Source organism: Hypanus sabinus, chromosome 2 (assembly GCF_030144855.1).
Source record: "Hypanus sabinus isolate sHypSab1 chromosome 2, sHypSab1.hap1, whole genome shotgun sequence".
Taxonomy (NCBI): domain Eukaryota; kingdom Metazoa; phylum Chordata; class Chondrichthyes; order Myliobatiformes; family Dasyatidae; genus Hypanus; species Hypanus sabinus.
Genome location: NC_082707.1, coordinates 9,268,690 through 9,293,135, shown reverse-complemented (window position 1 = coordinate 9,293,135; position 24,446 = coordinate 9,268,690). Strand labels below are relative to the sequence as shown.

The 24,446-nt window shown below is 53.8% G+C and overlaps 1 protein-coding gene across 3 annotated transcripts in view; it reads right to left on the bottom strand.

The window, feature by feature from the left end:
* Positions 1 to 24,446, bottom strand: part of LOC132406328 (organic solute transporter subunit alpha-like) — a 61,699-nt gene that overhangs the window by 10,506 nt on the left and 26,747 nt on the right. For 2 of the 3 annotated variants that reach the window (XM_059991851.1, XM_059991869.1), the window contains exons 3-7: positions 16,596 to 16,750; positions 14,294 to 14,367; positions 12,980 to 13,138; positions 8,666 to 8,777; positions 889 to 1,035 (exon numbers count right to left, since the gene is read on the bottom strand). In XM_059991851.1, coding sequence (XP_059847834.1) covers positions 889 to 1,035; positions 8,666 to 8,777; positions 12,980 to 13,138; positions 14,294 to 14,367; positions 16,596 to 16,750 — 647 coding nt within the window. Of the gene's footprint in view, positions 1 to 888; positions 1,036 to 8,665; positions 8,778 to 12,979; positions 13,139 to 14,293; positions 14,368 to 16,595; positions 16,751 to 19,407; positions 19,529 to 24,446 lie in introns of those variants that run through there. The other variant, XM_059991861.1, reaches the window with a different exon arrangement.

Here is a 24,446-nt window from a genome sequence, read left to right as displayed (position 1 = left end):
AATTCACCACCCTCTGCACCTCTAATTTTCTAAACCAGCCTCTAAATTTCTCTGCACCTCTGCTTTAAATGGATGCCCCTCTATCCTAAGGCTGTGTCCTCTTGTCCTAGACTCCCCCGTCATGGAAACATCCTTTCCACATCTACTCTGCCTAGGCCTTTCAACATTCAAAACGTTTCAATAAGATCCCCCCTCATCCTTCTAAATTCCACTGAATACAGGCCCAGAGCCATCAAACGTTCTTCGTTTGTTAACCCCTTCATTCCAGGAATCATCCTTGTGAACCTCCTCTGGACCCTCTCCAATGCCAGCACATCCCTTCTAAGATGAGGAGCCCAAAACTGTTCATAATACTCGAGGTGAGACCTCACCAGTGCCTCATGAAGCCCCAACACCCCTGGGAATTCCTCAACATGCCCGGGATTTCCCCAACACCCCCGGGATTTCCCCAACACCCCCGGGATTTCCCCAACACTCCCGGGATATCCCCAACACGCCCGGATTTCCCCCAACACCCCCGGGATTCCCCAACACCCCCCAGGATTTCCCCCAACACCCCCGGGATTCCCCAACACCCCCCGGGATTCCCCCAACACGCCCGGGAATTCCCCAACACATCTGGGATTTCCCCAACACTCCCGGGATTCCCCCAACACGCCCGGGATTTTCTCACTACATCCCGATTTCCCTACCACGTGCAGGATTTCCTGACCGCCTCTGGGATTTCCCCACCATGCCCGGGATTTACCCCCCACGCCCTGGATTCCCTCAATACGCTCGGATTTCCCTACCACGTGCAGGATTTCCCCAATCGCACCGGGAATTTCCTGACCCTACCCAGGATTCCGACCGCCATTCCCTTGGATCCCAATGCAGCAACTGACTGACCTGGAAAAGCGCGAACTTGCACGCCAGGTTCTGGTCGGCCTGGAGCAGTTTGGAATGTCGAAACAGGATGGCGATCGGCCACAATCCCACGATGGTGGAGACTCCCAGAAAGAGGTTTATCCACAGGAAGATGCTGGACGCCGACCACTGAGAAACGCAGGCAGTGGCAGAGTTAGAGCACGGTGAGGCCGCAGGGAATATAAACTACTGAGGTGTGACACTCACCCGAGTACAGGGCGACAGGTGGGGTAAAGATCACACGTGACATTACTGCGGTGAATAATATGGAGAGAATCACTCTGTGGGTGTGTGACGGGACGGTGAGGTGGGAGTGTGTGACGGGACGGTGTGGAGGGAGAGTGTGACGGGACGGTGAGGAGGGAGTGTGTGAGGGGACGGTGAGGAGGGAGTGTGTGATGGACGGTGAGGAGGGTGTGTGTGACGGGACGGTGTGGAGGGAGAGTGTGACGGGACGGTGTGGAGGGAGAGTGTGACGGGACGGTGAGGAGGGAGTGTGTGAGGGGACGGTGAGGAGGGAGTGTGTGATGGACGGTGAGGAGGGAGTGTGTGACGGGACGGTGAGGAGGGAGTGTGTGATGGACGGTGAGGAGGGAGTGTGTGACGGGACGGTGAGGAGGGAGTGTGTGACGGGACGGTGGGGAGGGAGTGTGTGACGGGACGGTGAGGGGGGTGTGTGTGACGGGACGGTGTGCAGCGAGTGTGTGACGGGACGGTGAGGAGGGAGTGTGTGACGGGACGGTGAGGAGGGAGTGTGTGACGGGACGGTGGGGAGGGAGTGTGTGACGGGACGGTGTGGAGGGAGAGTGTGACGGGACGGTGAGGAGGGAGTGTGTGACGGGACGGTGAGGAGGGAGTGTGTGACGGGACGGTGGGGAGGGAGAGTGTGACGGGACGGTGAGGAGGGAGTGTGTGACGGGACGGTGAGGAGGGAGTGTGTGACGGGACGGTGAGGAGGGAGTGTGTGACGGGACGGTGAGGAGGGAGTGTGTGACGGGATGGTGTGGAGGGAGAGTGTGACGGGACGGTGTGGAGGGAGTGTGTGACGGGACGGTGTGGAGGGAGTGTGTGACGGGACGGTGAGGAGGGAGTGTGTGACGGGACGGTGTGGAGGGAGAGTGTGACGGGACGGTGTGGAGGGAGTGTGTGACGGGACGGTGGGGAGGGAGTGTGTGACGGGACGGTGTGGAGGGAGTGTGTGACGGGACGGTGTGGAGGGAGTGTGTGACGGGACGGTGAGGAGGGAGTGTGTGACGGGACGGTGGGGAGGGAGTGTGTGATGGGACGGTGAGGGGGGTGTGTGTGACGGGACGGTGAGGGGGGTGTGTGTGACGGGACGGTGTGCAGCGAGTGTGTGACGGGACGGTGTGGAGGGAGAGTGTGACGGGACGGTGTGGAGGGAGAGTGTGACGGGACGGTGTGGAGGGAGTGTGTGATGGACGGTGAGGAGGGAGTGTGTGACGGGACGGTGGGGAGGGTGTGTGTGACGGGACGGTGGGGAGGGAGTGTGTGACGGGACGGTGTGGAGGGAGAGTGTGACGGGACGGTGAGGAGGGAGTGTGTGACGGGACGGTGTGGAGGGATTGTGTGACGGGACGGTGGGGAGGGAGTGTGTGACGGGACGGTGAGGAGGGAGTGTGTGACGGGACGGTGAGGAGGGAGTGTGTGACGGACTGTGAGGTGGGAGTGTGTGACGGGACGGTGGGGAGGGAGTGTGTGATGGACGGTGAGGAGGGAGAGTGTGACGGGACGGTGAGGAGGGAGTGTGTGACGGGACGGTGAGGAGGGAGTGTGTGACGGGACGGTGAGGAGGGAGTGTGTGACGGGACGGTGTGGAGGGAGTGTGTGACGGGACGGTGTGGAGGGAGTGTGTGACGGGACGGTGAGGTGGGTGTGTGTGACGGGACGGTGTGGAGGGAGTGTGTGACGGGACGGTGTGGAGGGAGTGTGTGAAGGGACGGTGTGGAGGGAGTGTGTGATGGGACGGTGTGGAGGCAGAGTGTGACGGGACGGTGTGGAGGGAGTGTGTGACGGGACGGTGTGGAGGGAGTGTGTGACGGGACGGTGTGGAGGGAGTGTGTGACGGGACGGTGTGGAGGGAGTGTGTGACGGGACGGTGAGGTGGGTGTGTGTGACGGGACGGTGTGCAGCGAGTGTGTGATGGGACGGTGTGGAGGGAGTGTGTGACGGGACGGTGGGGAGGGATTGTGTGACGGGACGGTGGGGAGGGTGTGTGTGACGGGACGGTGAGGAGGGAGTGTGTGACGGGACGGTGTGGAGGGAGTGTGTGACGGGACGGTGAGGAGGGAGTGTGTGACGGGACGGTGTGGAGGGATTGTGTGACGGGACGGTGGGGAGGGTGTGTGTGACGGGACGGTGTGGAGGGATTGTGTGACGGGACGGTGGGGAGGGTGTGTGTGACGGGACGGTGAGGAGGGAGTGTGTGACGGGACGGTGTGGAGGGAGAGTGTGACGGGACGGTGAGGAGGGAGTGTGTGACGGGACGGTGGGGAGGGTGTGTGTGACGGGACGGTGAGGAGGGAGTGTGTGACGGGACGGTGTGGTGGGAGAGTGTGACGGGACGGTGAGGAGGGTGTGTGTGACGGGACGGTGGGGAGGGTGTGTGTGACGGGACGGTGGGGAGGGTGTGTGTGACGGGACGGTGAGGAGGGAGTGTGTGACGGGACGGTGTGGTGGGAGAGTGTGACGGGACGGTGAGGAGGGTGTGTGTGACGGGACGGTGGGGAGGGTGTGTGTGACGGGACGGTGAGGAGGGAGTGTGTGACGGGACGGTGTGGAGGGAGTGTGTGACGGGACGGTGAGGAGGGAGTGTGTGACGGGACGGTGTGGAGGGAGAGTGTGACGGGACGGTGAGGAGGGAGTGTGTGACGGGACGGTGAGGAGGGAGTGTGTGACGGGACGGTGGGGAGGGTATGTGTGACGGGACGGTGAGGAGGGAGTGTGTGACGGGACGGTGAGGAGGGAGTGTGTGACGGGACGGTGGGGAGGGTATGTGTGACGGGACGGTGTGGAGGGAGAGTGTGACGGGACGGTGAGGAGGGAGTGTGTGACGGGACGGTGAGGAGGGAGTGTGTGACGGGACGGTGAGGAGGGAGTGTGTGACGGGACGGTGGGGAGGGAGTGTGTGACGGGACGGTGTGGAGGGATTGTGTGACGGGACGGTGAGGAGGGAGTGTGTGACGGGACGGTGAGGAGGGAGTGTGTGACGGGACGGTGGGGAGGGTATGTGTGACGGGACGGTGAGGAGGGAGTGTGTGACGGGACGGTGGGGAGGGAGTGTGTGACGGGACGGTGTGGAGGGATTGTGTGACGGGACGGTGAGGAGGGAGTGTGTGACGGGACGGTGAGGAGGGAGTGTGTGACGGGACGGTGAGGAGGGAGTGTGTGACGGGACGGTGAGGAGGGAGTGTGTGACGGGACGGTGAGGAGGGAGTGTGTGACGGGACGGTGGGGAGGGAGTGTGTGACGGGACGGTGTGGAGGGATTGTGTGACGGGACGGTGAGGAGGGAGTGTGTGACGGGACGGTGTGGAGGGATTGTGTGACGGGACGGTGGGGAGGGAGTGTGTGACGGGACGGTGAGGAGGGAGTGTGTGACGGGACGGTGAGGAGGGAGTGTGTGACGGGACGGTGGGGAGGGTATGTGTGACGGGACGGTGTGGAGGGAGTGTGTGACGGGACGGTGAGGAGGGAGTGTGTGACGGGACGGTGTGGAGGGAGAGTGTGACGGGACGGTGAGGAGGGAGTGTGTGACGGGACGGTGAGGAGGGAGTGTGTGACGGGACGGTGGGGAGGGTATGTGTGACGGGACGGTGAGGAGGGAGTGTGTGACGGGACGGTGGGGAGGGTTGTGTGACGGGACGGTGAGGTGGGAGTGTGTGACGGGACGGTGGGGAGGGTATGTGTGACGGGACGGTGAGGAGGGAGTGTGTGATGGACGGTGAGGAGGGAGAGTGTAACGGGACGGTGAGGAGGGAGAGTGTGATGGACGGTGAGGAGGGAGTGTGTGACGGGACGGTGGGGAGGGAGAGTGTGACGGGACGGTGAGGAGGGAGTGTGTGACGGGACGGTGAGGAGGGAGTGTGTGACGGGACGGTGAGGAGGGAGTGTGTGACGGGACGGTGAGGAGGGAGTGTGTGACGGGACGGTGTGGAGGGAGAGTGTGACGGGACGGTGTGGAGGGAGTGTGTGACGGGACGGTGTGGAGGGAGTGTGTGACGGGACGGTGAGGAGGGAGTGTGTGACGGGACGGTGTGGAGGGAGAGTGTGACGGGACGGTGTGGAGGGAGTGTGTGATGGGACGGTGTGAAGGGAGTGTGTGACGGGACGGTGAGGGGGGTGTGTGTGACGGGACGGTGTGCAGCGAGTGTGTGACGGGACGGTGTGGAGGGAGAGTGTGACGGGACGGTGTGGAGGGAGAGTGTGACGGGACGGTGTGGAGGGAGTGTGTGATGGACGGTGAGGAGGGAGTGTGTGACGGGACGGTGGGGAGGGTGTGTGTGACGGGACGGTGGGGAGGGAGTGTGTGACGGGACGGTGTGGAGGGAGAGTGTGACGGGACGGTGAGGAGGGAGTGTGTGACGGGACGGTGTGGAGGGATTGTGTGACGGGACGGTGGGGAGGGAGTGTGTGACGGGACGGTGAGGAGGGAGTGTGTGACGGGACGGTGAGGAGGGAGTGTGTGACGGACTGTGAGGTGGGAGTGTGTGACGGGACGGTGGGGAGGGAGTGTGTGATGGACGGTGAGGAGGGAGAGTGTGACGGGACGGTGAGGAGGGAGTGTGTGACGGGACGGTGAGGAGGGAGTGTGTGACGGGACGGTGTGGAGGGAGTGTGTGACGGGACGGTGTGGAGGGAGTGTGTGACGGGACGGTGAGGTGGGTGTGTGTGACGGGACGGTGTGGAGGGAGTGTGTGACGGGACGGTGTGGAGGGAGTGTGTGACGGGACGGTGTGGAGGGAGTGTGTGATGGGACGGTGTGGAGGCAGAGTGTGACGGGACGGTGTGGAGGGAGTGTGTGACGGGACGGTGTGGAGGGAGTGTGTGACGGGACGGTGTGGAGGGAGTGTGTGATGGGACGGTGTGGAGGGAGTGTGTGACGGGACGGTGAGGAGGGAGTGTGTGACGGGACGGTGAGGGGGGTGTGTGTGACGGGACGGTGTGCAGCGAGTGTGTGATGGGACGGTGTGGAGGGAGTGTGTGACGGGACGGTGGGGAGGGATTGTGTGACGGGACGGTGGGGAGGGTGTGTGTGACGGGACGGTGAGGAGGGAGTGTGTGACGGGACGGTGTGGAGGGAGTGTGTGACGGGACGGTGAGGAGGGAGTGTGTGACGGGACGGTGTGGAGGGATTGTGTGACGGGACGGTGGGGAGGGTGTGTGTGACGGGACGGTGAGGAGGGAGTGTGTGACGGGACGGTGGGGAGGGTGTGTGTGACGGGACGGTGAGGAGGGAGTGTGTGACGGGACGGTGTGGTGGGAGAGTGTGACGGGACGGTGAGGAGGGTGTGTGTGACGGGACGGTGGGGAGGGTGTGTGTGACGGGACGGTGGGGAGGGTGTGTGTGACGGGACGGTGAGGAGGGAGTGTGTGACGGGACGGTGTGGTGGGAGAGTGTGACGGGACGGTGAGGAGGGTGTGTGTGACGGGACGGTGGGGAGGGTGTGTGTGACGGGACGGTGAGGAGGGAGTGTGTGACGGGACGGTGTGGAGGGAGTGTGTGACGGGACGGTGAGGAGGGAGTGTGTGACGGGACGGTGTGGAGGGAGAGTGTGACGGGACGGTGAGGAGGGAGTGTGTGACGGGACGGTGAGGAGGGAGTGTGTGACGGGACGGTGGGGAGGGTATGTGTGACGGGACGGTGAGGAGGGAGTGTGTGACGGGACGGTGAGGAGGGAGTGTGTGACGGGACGGTGGGGAGGGTATGTGTGACGGGACGGTGTGGAGGGAGAGTGTGACGGGACGGTGAGGAGGGAGTGTGTGACGGGACGGTGAGGAGGGAGTGTGTGACGGGACGGTGAGGAGGGAGTGTGTGACGGGACGGTGGGGAGGGTATGTGTGACGGGACGGTGTGGAGGGAGAGTGTGACGGGACGGTGAGGAGGGAGTGTGTGACGGGACGGTGTGGAGGGATTGTGTGACGGGACGGTGGGGAGGGAGTGTGTGACGGGACGGTGAGGAGGGAGTGTGTGACGGGACGGTGAGGAGGGAGTGTGTGACGGGACGGTGGGGAGGGTATGTGTGACGGGACGGTGTGGAGGGAGTGTGTGACGGGACGGTGAGGAGGGAGTGTGTGACGGGACGGTGTGGAGGGAGAGTGTGACGGGACGGTGAGGAGGGAGTGTGTGACGGGACGGTGAGGAGGGAGTGTGTGACGGGACGGTGGGGAGGGTATGTGTGACGGGACGGTGAGGAGGGAGTGTGTGACGGGACGGTGGGGAGGGAGTGTGTGACGGGACGGTGAGGTGGGAGTGTGTGACGGGACGGTGGGGAGGGTATGTGTGACGGGACGGTGTGGAGGGAGAGTGTGACGGGACGGTGAGGTGGGAGTGTGTGACGGGACGGTGAGGAGGGAGTGTGTGACGGGACGGTGTGGAGGGAGTGTGTGACGGGACGGTGGGGAGGGTATGTGTGACGGGACGGTGAGGTGGGAGTGTGTGACGGGACGGTGGGGAGGGTATGTGTGACGGGACGGTGTGGAGGGAGTGTGTGACGGGACGATGGGGAGGGAGTGTGTGACGGGACGGTGAGGTGGGAGTGTGTGACGGGACGGTGAGGAGGGAGTGTGTGACGGGACGGTGAGGAGGGAGTGTGTGACGGGACGGTGGGGAGGGTATGTGTGACGGGACGGTGTGGAGGGAGAGTGTGACGGGACGGTGAGGAGGGAGAGTGTGACGGGACGGTGTGGAGGGAGTGTGTGACGGGACGGTGTGGAGGGAGTGTGTGACGGGACGGTGTGGAGGGAGTGTGTGACGGGACGGTGGGGAGGGTATGTGTGACGGGACGGTGAGGTGGGAGTGTGTGACGGGACGGTGGGGAGGGTATGTGTGACGGGACGGTGTGGAGGGAGTGTGTGACGGGACGGTGGGGAGGGAGTGTGTGACGGGACGGTGAGGTGGGAGTGTGTGACGGGACGGTGAGGAGGGAGTGTGTGACGGGACGGTGAGGAGGGAGTGTGTGACGGGACGGTGAGGAGGGAGTGTGTGACGGGACGGTGGGGAGGGTATGTGTGACGGGACGGTGTGGAGGGAGAGTGTGACGGGACGGTGAGGAGGGAGTGTGTGACGGGACGGTGAGGAGGGAGAGTGTGACGGGACGGTGAGGTGGGTGTGTGTGACGGGACGGTGAGGAGGGAGTGTGTGACGGGACGGTGAGGAGGGAGTGTGTGACGGGACGGTGAGGAGGGAGTGTGTGACGGGACGGTGAGGAGGGAGTGTGTGACGGGACGGTGGGGAGGGTATGTGTGACGGGACGGTGAGGAGGGAGTGTGTGACGGGACGGTGAGGAGGGAGTGTGTGACGGGACGGTGGGGAGGGTATGTGTGACGGGACGGTGTGGAGGGAGAGTGTGACGGGACGGTGAGGAGGGAGTGTGTGACGGGACGGTGAGGAGGGAGTGTGTGACGGGACGGTGGGGAGGGATTGTGTGACGGGACGGTGGGGAGGGTATGTGTGACGGGACGGTGTGGTGGGAGAGTGTTGTGGGATGGTTAGAGTTATGGACGGATGTCAACCTACTCACATCGTCTGGGTCATAGAGGCCGTTTGTCCACAAGACTACTCCCAGGAAGAATAGGGCGGGTCGCAGGAATGCCACCTGGAAAACTCCGAGCACCAAGAGCCGAAAATTCTTTCTGAAAAGTGAAGTCAAATTGCAGCTGATGTTTAATTATCATTGAATCACAAACTAGTATAGAGCCAAATGAAACCTCGTTCCTCTGGGGCACATCACTCACAGAACGCGTTTCCTGGGGGTTGTCTGTTGTCCTCCCACGGTCCAAAGACGTACTGGTTGGTTGGTTGGTTCAATCACAAACGAAAGAAATTTTGCAGACGCTTGAAATCTGAGCAACACACACAAAATGCTGGAGAAACTCAGCAGGCCAGGCAGCCTGGAACAGAGTAACCGTCGACGTTTCAGGCCAAGACTCTTCATCAAGACTGGTGAAGGGTTTCGTTCTGAAACGTCGACTATTTACTCATTTCCATAGACGCTGCCTGGCCTGCTGAGTTCCTCCAGCATTTTGTGTGTGTTGAACTGGATTAAATGGCTTTTGAAGATTCCGCCTGCAATACCGGGGCCGCACAGTTGGCGGTGCTGCTGAGCGCACTTGACTCGCCAGCGTGGAACATAACCTGCGTGAAGCTGCAGTACCGCGGGCGTCCACTCGGCGGTGCTGCTGCTCCACCCGGCCCCCGGTCCTGACCACAAGCCACTTTATTTTCCTTCCCGGTAAATAATTTGCTCATTTTTCTTATTTGCGGGAATTCAGCACGGACTGAGTGAAAAATGCGCTGTGCTGGTGAGAGGGGTGTCATTATGCCGGAAGTGTGCAGAAATCTTTCATCAATGCAAGACTTTCTGCAGAAGCTGGAAATCCAGAGCAACACACAGACACACACACACACACTCTCACACTCTCACACTCTCACACTCTCACACTCTCACACTCACACACTCACACACACACACACACTCTCACACTCTCACACTCTCACACTCACACACACACACACACACACACTCTCACACTCTCACACTCTCACACTCACACACACACACACACACACACTCTCACACTCTCACACTCTCACACTCACACACACACACACACACACACACACACACACACACACACACTCTCACACTCTCACACTCTCACACTCACACACTCTCACACTCTCACACTCTCACACTCACACACACACACACACACACACACACACACACTCTCACACTCTCACACTCTCACACTCTCACACTCTCACACTCTCACACTCTCACACTCACACACACACACACACACACTCTCACACTCTCACACTCTCACACTCTCACACTCACACTCTCACACTCACACACACACTCACACACACACACACACACACTCTCACACTCTCACACTCTCACACACACACACACACACACACACACACACACACACACACACACACACACACACACACACACACACACACACACACACACACACACCTGGAGGAACTCAACAGGCCAGGCAGCAGGTGAGACCCTTCATCAGGACAAATTCATCCATACGTAGATGCTGACGGTAATGATTCACTGGTTTGTTGCCTGCACACTAGAGGACTTGAGGATAAGGAGAGGGTAGACAAGCTGGCACAGTTATCCCTGGAGTGAAGGTGACTGAGGGGTGATATTAGAACATAGAACAGAGATCAGTACAGCGCAGGAACAGGCCCTTTCGGCCCACAGTGTTGTGCCGAATCAATTACATTAGGAATCTAGTGGCCAACTAAACTAATCCCTTATGCTTACACAATGTCCATATCCTTCCATTTCCCTCACATTCATGAGCCTATCTGAATGTCTGTTAACAGCCTCTAATGTATCTGCCTCTACCACCACCCTGGGCAGCACATTCCACACACCCACCAGTGTCTGTGTGAAAAAAACTTGCCCCTCACATCTCCTTTGAAATTAGCCCCTCTCAATGTGAATGCATGTCCTCGGGTGTTATGTCCTCTGGGGGGACGACGCTGCCTGTCCAATTACAGGGGTTTATAAACTCATGAGAGGCTTGAACAGCAACTGCTCTGCCACACCAAGCTGTTATGCCTCCAGACAGGATGCTCTCGATGTTACACCGGTGGAAATCGCCAGGGACACGTTCGACTTCTTTAGCCTCCTGATGACTGAAGGGTCTGTTCCTGAACTCGAAGCTGAGGAACATCTGAACAGGATGATTTCTATTGCTGTTCGGGCTGAGACCCTCCGGCAGGTCTGGTCCCAAAACCTCGACTATTTGTTCCTCTCCATAGATGCTGCCTGACCTGCTGAGTTAGAAACATAGAAAACCTACAGCACAGTACAGGCCCTCCGGCCCACAATGTTGTGCCGAACATGTACTTACTTTAGAAATTACCCAGGGTTACCCATAGCCCTCTATTTTTTCTGAGCTCCATGTACCTCTCCAGGAGTCTCTTAAAAGACCCTATCGTATCCGCCTCCATCACCATCGCCTGCAGCCCATTCCACGCACTCACCACTCTCTGTGTAGAACAACTTAACCCTGACATCTCCTGTGTACCTACTTCCAAGCACCTTAATACTATGCCCTCTCATGCTAGCCATTTCAGCCCTGGGAAAAAGCCTCTGACTATCCACACAATTGATGCCTCTCATCCTCCGTTGTTCCAAGGAAAAAAGGCCAGTTCATTCAACCTAAGGCATGCTCCCCAATCCAGGCAACATCCTTGTAAATCTCCTCTGCACCCTCTCTAAAGCTTCCACATCCTTCCTATAATGAGGCAACCAAAACTGAACACAATACTCCATGCTGACTATTCCTAGTCATATTATGCCTCTCCAAATGTTCATAAATCCTGCCTCTCAGGATCTTCTCCATCAACTTACCAACCACAGAAGTGAGGAAGTTCCTCCAGCATTTGGTGTGTGTTGCTCTGGATTTCCAGCATAGCAGAACCTTTTGTATTGAGGATGCTCTCTATGGTGCACCAATAAAAATTGAAGTTGACGGAAAGATATATCCTTCAATGGGCCAGAGGACAGCACTGAGCAAACACTGGAGAGCAGCACTGAGCAAACACCAGAGAGCAGCACTGAGCAAACACCAGAGAGAAGCTCTGAGCAAACACCAGAGGGCAGCTCTGAGCAAACACCAGAGGGCAGCTCTGAGCAAACACCAGAGGGCAGCTCTGAGCAAACACCAGAGAGCAGCTCTGAGCAAACACCAGAGGGCAGCTCTGAGCAAACACCAGAGAGCAGCTCTGAGCAAACACTGGAGGGCAGCACTGAGCAAACACCAGAGGGCAGCTCTGAGCAAACACCAGAGAGAAGCTCTGAGCAAACACCAGAGGGCAGCTCTGAGCAAACACCAGAGGGCAGCTCTGAGCAAACACCGGAGAGCAGCACTGAGCAAACACCAGAGAGCAGCTCTGAGCAAACACCAGAGGGCAGCACTGAGCAAACACCGGAGGGCAGCACTGAGCAAACACCAGAGAGCAGCACCAGAATCCTTCGCGCATCTGTTCCAGAACCCTTTCCTGAAGTCTCCCCTTGACGGGGGTGGGGGAGATAGTTGGGACTTGAATATTTCTAGTTGAAGTCCTTCATCGTCTATAAGCTTTTACCAGGCTACAATGTACCCATCCTGGTGTTAGTTAGGATAGAAAACCAGGTTACCCAGACTGGGTCACAGGTCAGGCAGCATTGATGGAAATGAATAACCAGTTGATGTTTTGGGCCAAGACACTTCATCAGCACTGGAAAGGAAGGGAGAAGAAGATGGTGGTGGGGTGGGGGGAATGGAGGACAAACTAGAAGCTGAAAGGTGAGGTCAAGTGGGTGGGGGTGGGTGATGAAGTAAGAAGCTGGGAGGTGATAGGTGGAAAAGGTTGGGGTTGGAGAGGAGGGAATCTGATAGGAGAGGAGAGTGGACCGTAGGAGAAAGGGGAGGAAGACGGGCACAGGGGGAGGTGATGGGCAAGGTGAGAAGACATAAGAGTCAGAGTGATGACTAGACAAACAGTGAAGGGGGAGTGGGAGAATTACAGTACAGATGCTGGGGAAAAAAATCGAGTAATTACCCAGATTAGGGGTGGGATGAGTCTAACAGTCCAACTGAGCCTATGAGATCCTTTCCCCATCGGAGACTGGACCTCGTTTACCATCTCAGCTGGAATTTGTTAGCGCAGGCCAGCCGTGCGGCCAGAATGCAAGGAATGTCTGCATAATGACGGGCTGCGTGGAACTGAGGAGAGTGATGAATGGACGGGTGAAGTGCCACTGACTGACCATTGTCCCCCGCAGTGGCCCCAGACCCCAGTCACTCACCTGGTGATCCGGATGCGGGGGAGACAGGGGCAGCAGCAGCAGCAGGGGCCCGTGCTGATCCTGACACGGTCTGTCGCGATGTGCTCCAGCATGGCTTCCTCACCACCGTACCCCTGCACTATGACCAGCAGCAGCAGGTAATAACAGACAGCAAAGTACCTGTGGAACGAGGAGTGACGGGCAGTCAGATCCCACCAATCACAGCCCTCCCTGCCCATACACTGCAGGGTCAGGGGTCAGGCTCACGCACAACGGCGCCGTCAAGGTCAAAGTGCAGGGTTGGGGACAAGGGTGCAATTAGGGAAGCATTTTATGGGTAGGGTCGGGGTTGGTTGTGGATTGCGTTTAGTTCTGTGAATTAGAGTCAGGACTGCATGTTGGGATTGGGTCTGTATATTAGGGTCAGACCTGTGTTTTAAGGTCAGTGTTTCCGGTGTGTGTCTCTATCTAGCTTGGTGTCCATGTCAGAGATGTGGAGCAGGCCTGTGTTCTGGAATATACTCTGTACAGTGCAATGTCATTTATGTATTAGTGCCAGGCTGCATTTAGCGCTGAGTTTATGTTTTAGCAATTGTGATGCATTTTAGGTCTGTACTTTAGGGTTAGGCTGTACTTAAGCATCAGGCCGGGGTTTGCGGGTCTTTCCTGTACTTGCTGGTCAAGCCTATATTTTTATAGGTCAGGCCCGTGTTTGAAGGTCTGGCCTGTGTTTGAGGGTAAGGCCTGTGTTTGAAGGTCTGGTTTGTGTTTGAGGGTCAGGCCTGTGTTTCAGAGTAATGGCCTGTGTTTGAGGATCAGGCCCATGTTTGAGGGGCAGGCCTGTGTTGGAGGGGCAGGCCTGTTTTGAGGGTCAGGCCTGTGTTTGAGGATCAGGCCTGGGTTTGAGGGTCAGGGCTGTGTTTGAGGGTCAGACCCGTGTTTGAGGGCCAGGCCTGTGTTTGAGGGCCAGGCCTGTGTTTGAGGGGCAGGCCTGTGTTTGAGGATCAGGCCTGGGTTTGAGGGTCAGGGCTGTGTTTGAAGATCAGGCCCATGTTTCAGGGTCAGGCCTGTGTTTGAGGGTAAGGCCTGTGTTTGAAGGTCTGGCTTGTGTTTGAGGGTCAGGCCTGTGTTTCAGAGTAATGGCCTATGTTTGAGGATCAGGCCCATGTTTGAGGGGCAGGCCTGTGTTGGAGGGTCAGGCCCGTGTTTGAGGATCAGGCCTGGGTTTGAGGGTCAGGGCTGTGTTTGAAGATCAGGCCCATGTTTCAGGGTCAGGCCTGTGTTTGAGGGTCAGGGCTGTACTTTAGGCTCTCTGACTGTAACAAACCCACTCACATAGCTGCTACCATGTCCACAAACATCACAGCTCGAGGGACCCAGAGGCCGAGGCAGGACGTGATGGTGAAGACCTGTAGGGGGGAGCAGAGTGTCAGAGAGCCACTGAGATCGGAGAAGAGGCCGCAGTGCGTGGGTAACCCCTTCACTGGACGTACATCTGCGTAAACCACCCTCCTGTCTCTAGACCCTACCTGACATCCCAGCTGGGTCTCTGTACAGAACAGACGTTCCATCTGCTTGTGTTTGAATACACATGTCTATATCCTACGTCCATGAACCATGGGCACTCCCACCAAGCCTAGCATATATTACCCATCCATAACTGCCCTTGTATAGAATGGAAACAGGCCATTCGGCCCACTGACTCTGTACTGGCCATCAAAGTCAAAGTAAATTATCATCAAAGTACATGTATGTCACCATATACAACTCTCAGATTCACTTTCTTGCAGGAATTCACAGGAAGATAAAGAAATACAATAGAATTAATGAAAAACAGTCCATGGATGAAGACAGAAAACCAATGTGCAGAAGAGGGCAAATAGTTCAAATAATAAATAATTTTGAGAACTTTGAGTGGGAGTAAAAGGATCCTGTTCTGGTTGGCTGCCAGTGACTAGTGGTGTTCCACAGGGGTCGGTGTTGGGGCCACTTCTTTTTACTCTGTATATCAATGATTTAGATGATGGAATAGATGGCTTTGTTGCCAAGTTTGCAGAAGATTGGTGGAGGGGCAGGTAGTGTTGAGGAAACAGGTAGGATTCAGAAGGACTTAAACAGATTAGGAGAATGGGCAAGAGAGTGGCAAGTGAAATACAATATTGGAGAATGCACGGTTATACGCTTTGGTAGTAGATATAAATGAGCAGACTATTTTCTAAATGGGGAAAATATCCAAAAAACTGAGGTGCAAAAGGACTTAGAAGACCTTGTGCAGAACACCCTGAAGGTTAACTTACAGATTGAGTTGGTGGTGAGGAAGGCAAATGCAATGTTAGCATTCACTTCAAGAGGTCCAGAGTGCAAGAGCAGGGATGTGATGCTGAGGCTTTATAAGGCACTGGTGAGGCCTCACCTTGAGTATTGTGAAAAGTTTTGGGCTCCTCATCAAGAAAAGATGTGCTGGTATTGGAGAGGGTTCAGAGGAGGTTCACAGGGATGATTCTGTGAATGAAAGAGTTCTCGTATGAGGAACATTTGATGGCTCTGGGTCTGTACTCGCTGGAACTTAGAAGGTTGTCTGGGGGGGTCTCACTGAAACCTTTTGAATGTTGAAAGGCCTAGACAGAGTAGATATGGAAAGGATGTTTCCCATGGTGGGGAGTCGAGGACAAAAGGGATAGACAAAAGTCTTAGGATAGACGGGCATCAATTTAAAACAGAGATGTAAAGAAATTTCTTTAGCCAAAGGGTGGTGAATTTGTGGAATTTGTTGCCACGTGCAACTGTGGAGGCCAGGTCGTTGGGTGTATTTAAGGCTGAGATTGATAGGTTCTTGATTGGACACAGGATCAAAGGTTACAGGAAGAAGGCTAGGGAGTGGGGCTGAGGAGGAAAAAAAAAAGGATCAGCCATGATTTAATGGTGAAGCAGACTCAATGGGCCAAATGGCCTTATTCTACTCCTATGTCTTATGGTCTTATGGTCTAGTATGAGTTGTAGAGTTCTTGAAAGTGAGTCCCTAGGTTGTGGAATCAGTTCAGTGTTAAGGTGAGTGACACTATCCACATTGGTTGAGGAGCCTGATGGTTGAGGGGTAATAACTGTTCCTGAACCTGGTGGTGTGGGACCTGATGGTTGAGGGGTAATAACTGTTCCTGACCCTGGTGGTGTGGGACCTGGGGCTCCTGTATGTCCTGCACGATGGCAGCAGAGAGAGGAGAGAGTGGTCTGGACGGTGGGGGTTTTTGGTGATGGATGATGTTTTCCTGTGATAGCGATCCGTGGAGATGTGCTCAGGGGTGGGGAGGGCTGTATCTGCCACCTCCTGTAGATTTCTCTATTTCTGGTCATTGTTGTTTCCATTCCAGGCCAGGACACAACCAGGCAGGATACTCTTCATTATGCACCTACAGAAGTCTGCCAACGTTATAGATGAACCACCTGTTTGCTCTGTTCCTGCACAGATCCCAGAACAGGTACCGAGGCTGGGAGGTGATGGGTGGATCCAGCTGATTCACACAGTCACCTTACAGACAGCGGCAGGAATTGCCGCTGTAATTGTGTTCTGCTAACCACTACGCTACCGTACTGAGAGTGAGGACTGACAGGGTTGGTTTGAGATGGGCGGCTGACTCACAGTTGGTGATGCACTGATCCACATCAGTGTCTTCCTCTTAATGGGGCACTTGATTTTCGACAGGAGGTAGCAGGCGTTCTCCAGGTAGATGAGGATGGAGAGGACGGTGATTAGGGTCAGCATGCTGAAGACACCCACGTCCAACCAGGTCAGCTCTGTTCAAGGACAAAGACTTGTGGAAGATGTGGCAAGGAACGGGTTAAGTTAACATGCAGACAAGGGTAGTTTACAGATTATAAACACAAGAAATTCTGCAGATGCTGAATATCCAGGGGTTTGGTTCCCAACCCTTTCTATGCCCCACACCCCTAGGAAATGTTTGATTAATGTGCACACCCCCTACAAAAGTAATATCACATTTGAAGATGAAGAAGTCTAATTTCTAATTTTTGAACCACATACAATACTACGGGTGAACAACTTGAACTTAAAAAAATAAGCTTTTAACTCAGTGCATAAAATGCAAATATAATTTGAGCAATTAGATTCTAATTTATTCAGAAAAATTGTAAACAGTAAAATCAATCCCAACTGTGAACATAAAATCCAATGACTTCTTTGCTCCTGCTTCTCATTCACGATTTTGTCAAAATGTGGAACTTCCTTGCTGACTGCGATCCGCAGGTCTGCCTGTGGATTCAGGCGATTCCTAGATTTTGTCTTGATTGACAAAAGAGGACTGAATCCAGATTCACACAAGTATGTTGTTGCAAATGGAATGAGGACATGGAGTGCTTTTCCACCAAGTCTTGGGAACATATCCAGTGCTGCACACCAAAACTCCTCCAAAGTCTTGCTTTCAAGTTGCATTTCAAGAGCTCGATTTGTCCCTAGGTCAATAAGATCTTCCTTCAGCTCTTCATCATCTGACATCTTCTCCAAATTATAGGAATATGGATTCATGATCCATTCTTCTGAAATCTTCAGGTCTCCAGCAGCAAAATATCCATCAAATGATTCTGACAGCATTTCCAAATGAGCCACAATTTCTTCACATGAGTTATGGATCCAGCATCATCAACCATCTCTTCTAGTGAAGGAAAATTTGAGAGACTGCATCTTTCCATCCTTCAACGCCAAAGACGTAACTTTTCTTTGAAGGCATTCAACTTTTCACAAGCCTTCAATATGCTTATCCCTTTTCCTTAAAGAGAAACACTCAGGTCATTCATACGTGTGAAAATGTCAGCTAAGTAAGCCAGCATTTGGGCGAATTCCTGTGATTCCATTGCCCCAACCAGATCACATTCACGCTCCTACAGAAAAATTTTGATTTCTTCCCGCAGTTCAAATAAGTGGATTAAAGCTTGTCCTCGTGACAACCAACAGACTTCTGTGTGGAAAAGCAAAACTGAATGCTCACTTCCCAGATCCTCACAAAATGATTTGAAGATGCGATGGTTCAAAGCACGCCCCCTGATCCAGTTGATGATCTTCACACAAGTATCAAAGACTTTCTTCAAACTTGGAGGCAATGTTTTTGATGCCAAAGCATGCTGATAAAGAAAACAATGGGTAACTTGCAAGTCTGGAATCTCCTTTTTTATCAATGCAGAAAAGCCAGATTTATCTCCAAGCATTGCAGGTGCCCCCGTCAGTGCACACAGAACCAATGACTTTGATATCTAAATCATGTTTGGCAAAGAAGTCTTTCACCAGCTGCATCACATCCTTTGTAGTTGTGTTTGTTTTCAGATCTTTACAAAACAGGACATCTTCCTTCACAGCACCATCATTGGCATACCTCACTCATGTGATGAGTTGACTACAACTGGAGACATCAGTTGACTGATGCAACTGAATAGAGATTTTAAGAGGTCTAGCTCTGACATCTGAGATGACTTGGTCCAAAATATCTTCACCCAAATCACTGATTCAGTTGTGAATGATATTATTTGATAGGGGCACCTGTTCAAATTTTTTTCTTGCTTCTTTGCCCAGGATAATTGTTGCCATTTCCAGTGCATGTGGCTTGATGAGATCTTCCGCAATTGTATGGGGCTTCTTGGATTTGGCCACTTTGTATGTACTTGGTATGAAGCAAGAAATAGTGGTTTTTCAACAGTAACAAAATCTAATTTTGGAAGAGGTCCTTGTGAATCAAAAGGAACTCTTCTGATTTTGAATGACCCAACATCATGTCCATCAATATAGGCTCTGCCATGCTTGTTCTTGAAGTGCTCTTGAAGCTTGGATGGCTTCAGATTTGAGGTTGAAAACACAACACTACAAAGAATTCACTGGGGTTTTTGCAAGCATCATTTCCTGTTGTGCAAGCGAAACCAAAGCACACAGACATCATTCCATTTCCTTCTTTTTGACATGATGAAGGGTTACGGGTAAAGAGAAAAATATGAGCTAATATGAGAAAAACTATCTGACTAAGTCAGGGATGACCGCTTTACTCAACCAGACATGCCTACAGCAAAGTATTGTGAGAAATATGCTTTCGAATACTATATTACAATATTATCTGCGGTTACGCCAAAATAAATCGTCAGGAGGAAATGCTACGGGGACGCGACGTAACTTATTAGGCTACTCTCTACTGAATTTACACACCTATTTCTGATAATTACCAGAGATATGAACTCCCATCACACGATTCAAAGTCCTCGGTGCTAACCATGATACCTCCTCAAATAACACAATTCAAAATTATCAATGATTCAAGAAAAAAACCTTTTAAGAGAAAAAAAAACCTTTGAAATTCAAAAACTTCTTTAATGCATTGAGACAAATATGAATGAATGACTTCAGCTGCTTTTTATCAAAATGCGGCTTTTTAAAATTTTATAATTGAATAATTTACCTACTGTCTGCGGGTTTGGTTTTAACGTGAAGTCGTTACTCGATGGTTGATTCGGGATGTATAAAGATTTTGGCATTATGAGATGTAACCTTCAAGCTAACATTAATGAGATTCCTCAACTCTGAGGTGTAACTTCCCAGGTAACGCTGATGAGAATCCTCAACGCTGACTCGGGCAGCAGGAGACTGGAGTGAGTTTACGTCTCTCTCGACTCGGGCAGCGGGAGACTGGAGTGAGTTTACGTCTCTCTCGACTCGGGCAGCGGGAGACTGGAGTGAGTTTACGTCTCTCTCGACTCGGGCAGCGGGAGACTGGAGTGAGTTTACGTCTCTCTCGACTCGGGCAGCGGGAGACTGGAGTGAGTTTACGTCTCTCTCGACTCAGGCAGTGGGAGACTGGAGTGTGCTTGGGACAAATGTTACTATCACTTCTCAAGGCACACTGGCAGCTTGCTGAGTGATGATTTGTGACTCATCACTCAAGCCACTCTTTGTCACACCCCCTGAAATTCCATTTCACACCCCCTGAGAGTGTGGACACCCCAGGTTGGGAACCCCCGATCCAGAATAACACAAAATATTGGCCAGGCAGCAACAACAGAGGGGAATAGACAGTCGATGTTTTGGGCCGGGACCCTTCTTCAGGACTGGAAAGGAAGGGGGGAGACTCCAGAAGATACAGGTAGGGGGAGAGGAAGGAGGACAAGCTGGTGGGTGATAGGTAAGACCAGGTGAGGGGAAGGGTGGATAGGTAGTGGAGGGATGGTGAAGTTAGAAGCTGGGAGATGATAGGTGGAGGAGGTGTACAGCTGAAGAAGAAGGAGTGTGAAAGGAGAGGAGGTGACTGTGGAGGAAAGGGAATGAGGAGGGAAATCTGAGGGATGTGTTGGACAGGTGAGGAGTACAGGAGCTGGGAGGGCACTTGGAATGGGGCGTAGAAAAAGAGATGAGGAGGAGGGGGGAGAAATTAATGGAAATAAGCTAAGTTGATGATCATGCTTCAGGTTGGAGGCTACCCAGATGTTGCCCCTCCAAAAGTGTTGCCCCTCCAACCTGAGAGTGGCCTCATCGTGGCCGTAGAGGAGGCCATGGACTGGCCATGGAATGGGTATGGGAAGTGGAACTGAAATGCGTGTCCGCGGGGCAGCCTGCCATTCGCGGAGTGTAGGCGCTCGATGACGTGGTCCCTCAATTTAATGTCAGCTCTCACCGATGTGAAGGACGCCACACCGGGAAAACCAAATTCAGCCACCGACCCCAACAGCCTTTCCGGAAATGTGTTGCCTCACCTGGGGACCTGAACGGTAGTGAGGGAGGAGGTGTATGGGCCGGTGTAGCACTTGTCCCACTCGCAGGGGTAGGTGATGGGGGATAGGGATAGGCGGTAGATACCTACAGCATTCGGTGTGCTTAGTTTGCACATGGTGTGCAGTTAACCCAGCCAAGCGAGGGTAGTGAGGACCCCACAGAGCAGAAGACAGGAGGCATGTGGCTTACGCAGACAAGATCAGGTCAGAACAGAACGATTCCAGGGTGACACTTAATTGGTCACTTATTGGAACAATTCTGAAGTATTATTGGTCTTTAATACGTAGATACTATTGGTTATTAACACCAGTGTCTCTGTACTGTGGTTGGTGATTGATTATGCAAATAAGGAATTTGAACCTCAACAAGGAGACCAATTGGACAGTATCAGTATCCAACTAATGGATTCGCTGTTGAGACCTCTCAGCAGTTTGCTGAAAGGAGCTAGGCTGCACAGCTAAACGAAGTATGGTTGGGGGGTGAGTGTGACTCCCCAGATCAGGAAGGGGAAGAGTTCCCACGGTGAGTGCAGGAAGGGGAAGAGTTCCCATGGTGTGAGTAGGAAGGGGAAGAATTCCCATGGTCAGACCAGGCAGGGGAAGAGTTCCAATGGTCAAAGCAGGATGGGGAAGTGTTCCCATGGTGAGTGCAGGAAGAGGAAGAGTTCTCATGGTCAGATCAGGATGTGGAAGAATTCCCATGGTCAGATCAGGATGTGGAAGAATTCCCATGGTCAGATCAGGAAGGGGAAGAGTTCCCATGGTCAGATCAGGAAGGGAAAGAGTTCCCATGGTGAGAGCAGGAAGGGGAAGAGACCCCATGGTGAGAACAGGAAGGGGAAGAGTTCGAATGGTGAGTGCAGGAAGGGGAAGAGTTCTGAAGGTCAGATCAGGAATGGGAAGAGTTCCCATGGTGCGAGCAGGAAGGGGAAGAGTTCCTATGGTCAGATCAGGAATGGGAAGTGTTCCCATGGTCAGATCGGGAAGGGGAAGAGTTCCCATAGTGAGATCAGGAAGGGGAAGAGTTCCCATGGTCAGATCAGGAAGGGGAAGAGTTCCCATGGTCAGATCAGGAAGGGGAAGTGTTCCCATGGTCAGATCATGAAGGGGAAAAGTTCTCATGGTCAGATCAGAAAGAGGAAGAGTTCCCATGGTCAGATCAGGATGTGGGAGAGTTCCCATGATCAGATCAGGAAGGGGAAGAGTTCCCATGGTCAGATCGGGATGTGGGAGAGTTCCCATGATCAGATCAGGAAATGGGAAGAGTTCCCATGGTGAAATCAGGAAGGGGAAGAGTTCTCATGGTGAGTGTAGGAAGGGGAAGAGTTCCCATGGAGAGTGCAGGAAGGGGAAGTGATCCCATGGTGAGATCAGGAAGGGGAAGAGTTCCCATGGACAAAGCAGGAAGGGGAAGAGTTCCCATGGACAAAGCAGGAAGGGGAAGAGTTCCCATGGAGAGTGCAGGAAGGGGAAGAGTTCCCATGGTGAAATCAGGAAGGGGAAGAATTCCCATGGAGAGTGCAGGAAGGGGAAGAATTCCCATGGTGAGTGCAGGAAGGGGAAGAGTTCCCATGGGTAGATCAGCAAGGGGAAGAGTTCCCATGGTGAGAGCAGGAAGGGGAAGAATTCCCATGGTGAGTGCAGGAAGGGGAATAGTTCCCATGGTCAGATCAGGAAGGGGAAGAATTCCCATGGTCAGATCAGGAAGGGGAAGAATTCCCATGGTCAGATCCGGAAGGGGAAGAGTTCCCACGGTGAGTGTAGGAATTGGAAGAGTTCCCATCATGAGAACATGAAGGGGAAGAGTTCCCACGGTGAGAGCATGAAGGGGAAGAGTTCCCATGGTCAGATCAGGAAGGGAAAGAGTTCCCATGGTGAGAGCAGGAAGGGGAAGAGACCCCATGGTGAGAACAGGAAGGGGAAGAGTTCGAATGGTGAGTGCAGGAAGGGGAAGAGTTCCGAAGGTCAGATCAGGAATGAGAAGAGTTCCCATGTTGCGAGCAGGAAGGGGAAGAGTTCCTATGGTCAGATCAGGAATGGGAAGTGTTCCCATGGTCAGATCCGGAAGGGGAAGAGTTCCCATAGTGAGTGTAGGAATTGGAAGAGTTCCCATCATGAGAACATGAAGGGGAAGAGTTCCCATGGTCAGATCGGGAAGGGGAAGAGTTCCCATGCTGAAAGCAGGAAGGGGAAGAATTCCCATGGTCAGATCAGGAAGTGGAAGAGTTCCCATGGTGCGAGCAGTAAGGGGAAGAGTTCCCATGGTCAGATTAGGAATGGGAAAGAGTTCCCATGGTGAGAGCAGTAAGGGGAAGTGTTCACATTTTCAAAGCAGGAAAGGGAAGAGTTCTCATTGTGGTAGCAGGAAGTGAAGAGTTCCCATGGCGAGAGCAGGAAGGGGAAGAGTTCCAATGGTGAGTGCAGGAAGGGGAAGTGTTGCCATGATCAGATCAGGAAGGGGAAGAGTTCCCATGGTCAGATCGGGAAGGGGAGTCGTTCCCATGGTGGGAGCAGGAAGGTAAGAGTTCCTATGGTCAGATCAGGGCTAACGTACACAGGAAGGGGAATTCAGGGCTGATAGGGTGTCATTGCGGGTGGAAACGCTAGCTCACAGTACCATGGTCCCGTTTTCGATTCCCTCCTCCAGCATTGTTTGTTTGTCGAGTTTGTACATTCTCCCTGTGACGTCATGGATTCCCCATCGGTCTGTGGATGATGGGGTGGGATTTGACAGGGAAAATTAATAGAGGCAGGATTTCTCTGAGAGACATTAGGGACTTATTGGCTGAAGAGCCTTTTCCCCATTCATCTGGAGAATATAGAACACGGACAAGAGAATATCTGTAGATGCTGGAAATCCGAGCAGCCCACACAAAATGCTGGAGGCCAGGCAGTATCTATGGAAAACAGTGAGGAGTTGATGTTTCAGGCTGGACCAGTCCTGCCGAAAGGGTTCAGCCTGAAACGCTGACTATACTTTTTGCCCTGGATGTTGCCAGACCTGCTGAGATCCCCCAGCATTTTGTGTGCGTTGCATATAAAATGTGGAAGTGTGTCAGAGTGAAAAGACATGGTAAGTGGAAAGCAATGTGGAAATAAAACTACCCATTGCTGTGTGTCAGAGAGAGCAATGCTTTGCCCTGAGTCGCAGGTCAACTTTAGAAGCAGGTTTATTATAAATGTGTTTTTATGATGTCTAATTTGTTATTGTGGTAAGAGTGCAGAGCAAAGAAATAAAACTTCGTATTTGCAGGAATTTGCTCTGTTGGTCGTGTTGACCTTGGCGGTTAAGGCCTAGCTGTCTATGTTCGATACACAAGCCAGGCCTGTACGATATGGAGAGCGCAGCTGTTGCCCAGGTAGCAGTCTCCCCTCTCCACACAGCTGATGATCCCAAAGAAACGGCAGCAACCAACAGAGTGTGGCAACAGCGGTGGCACAGGAATTCCCAGTCAGCGTTGAACTCAACATCGAGCCCCCGCTTTGCATCTTTCCCTCGGCCATCCCCAGGAGTGGGTACAGTGCAGATTTGAGTTCAGGCTTTTCCTTCTAGATCATGGCTGATGATCATCATCTGCCCTAAGTGACTGGTTTGAAGGTGCCAGTAACCTGCCTTTGCCCCTTCTCCTGTCAGTAGAAATGGTTCTGCCGGGCTTAGTGGGTAAACCACACGTGAAGGCCAGGAGCTGGTCTTGGTTGTCAGAGGCTAGTTGAGGTGCACTCCATCGGGAGC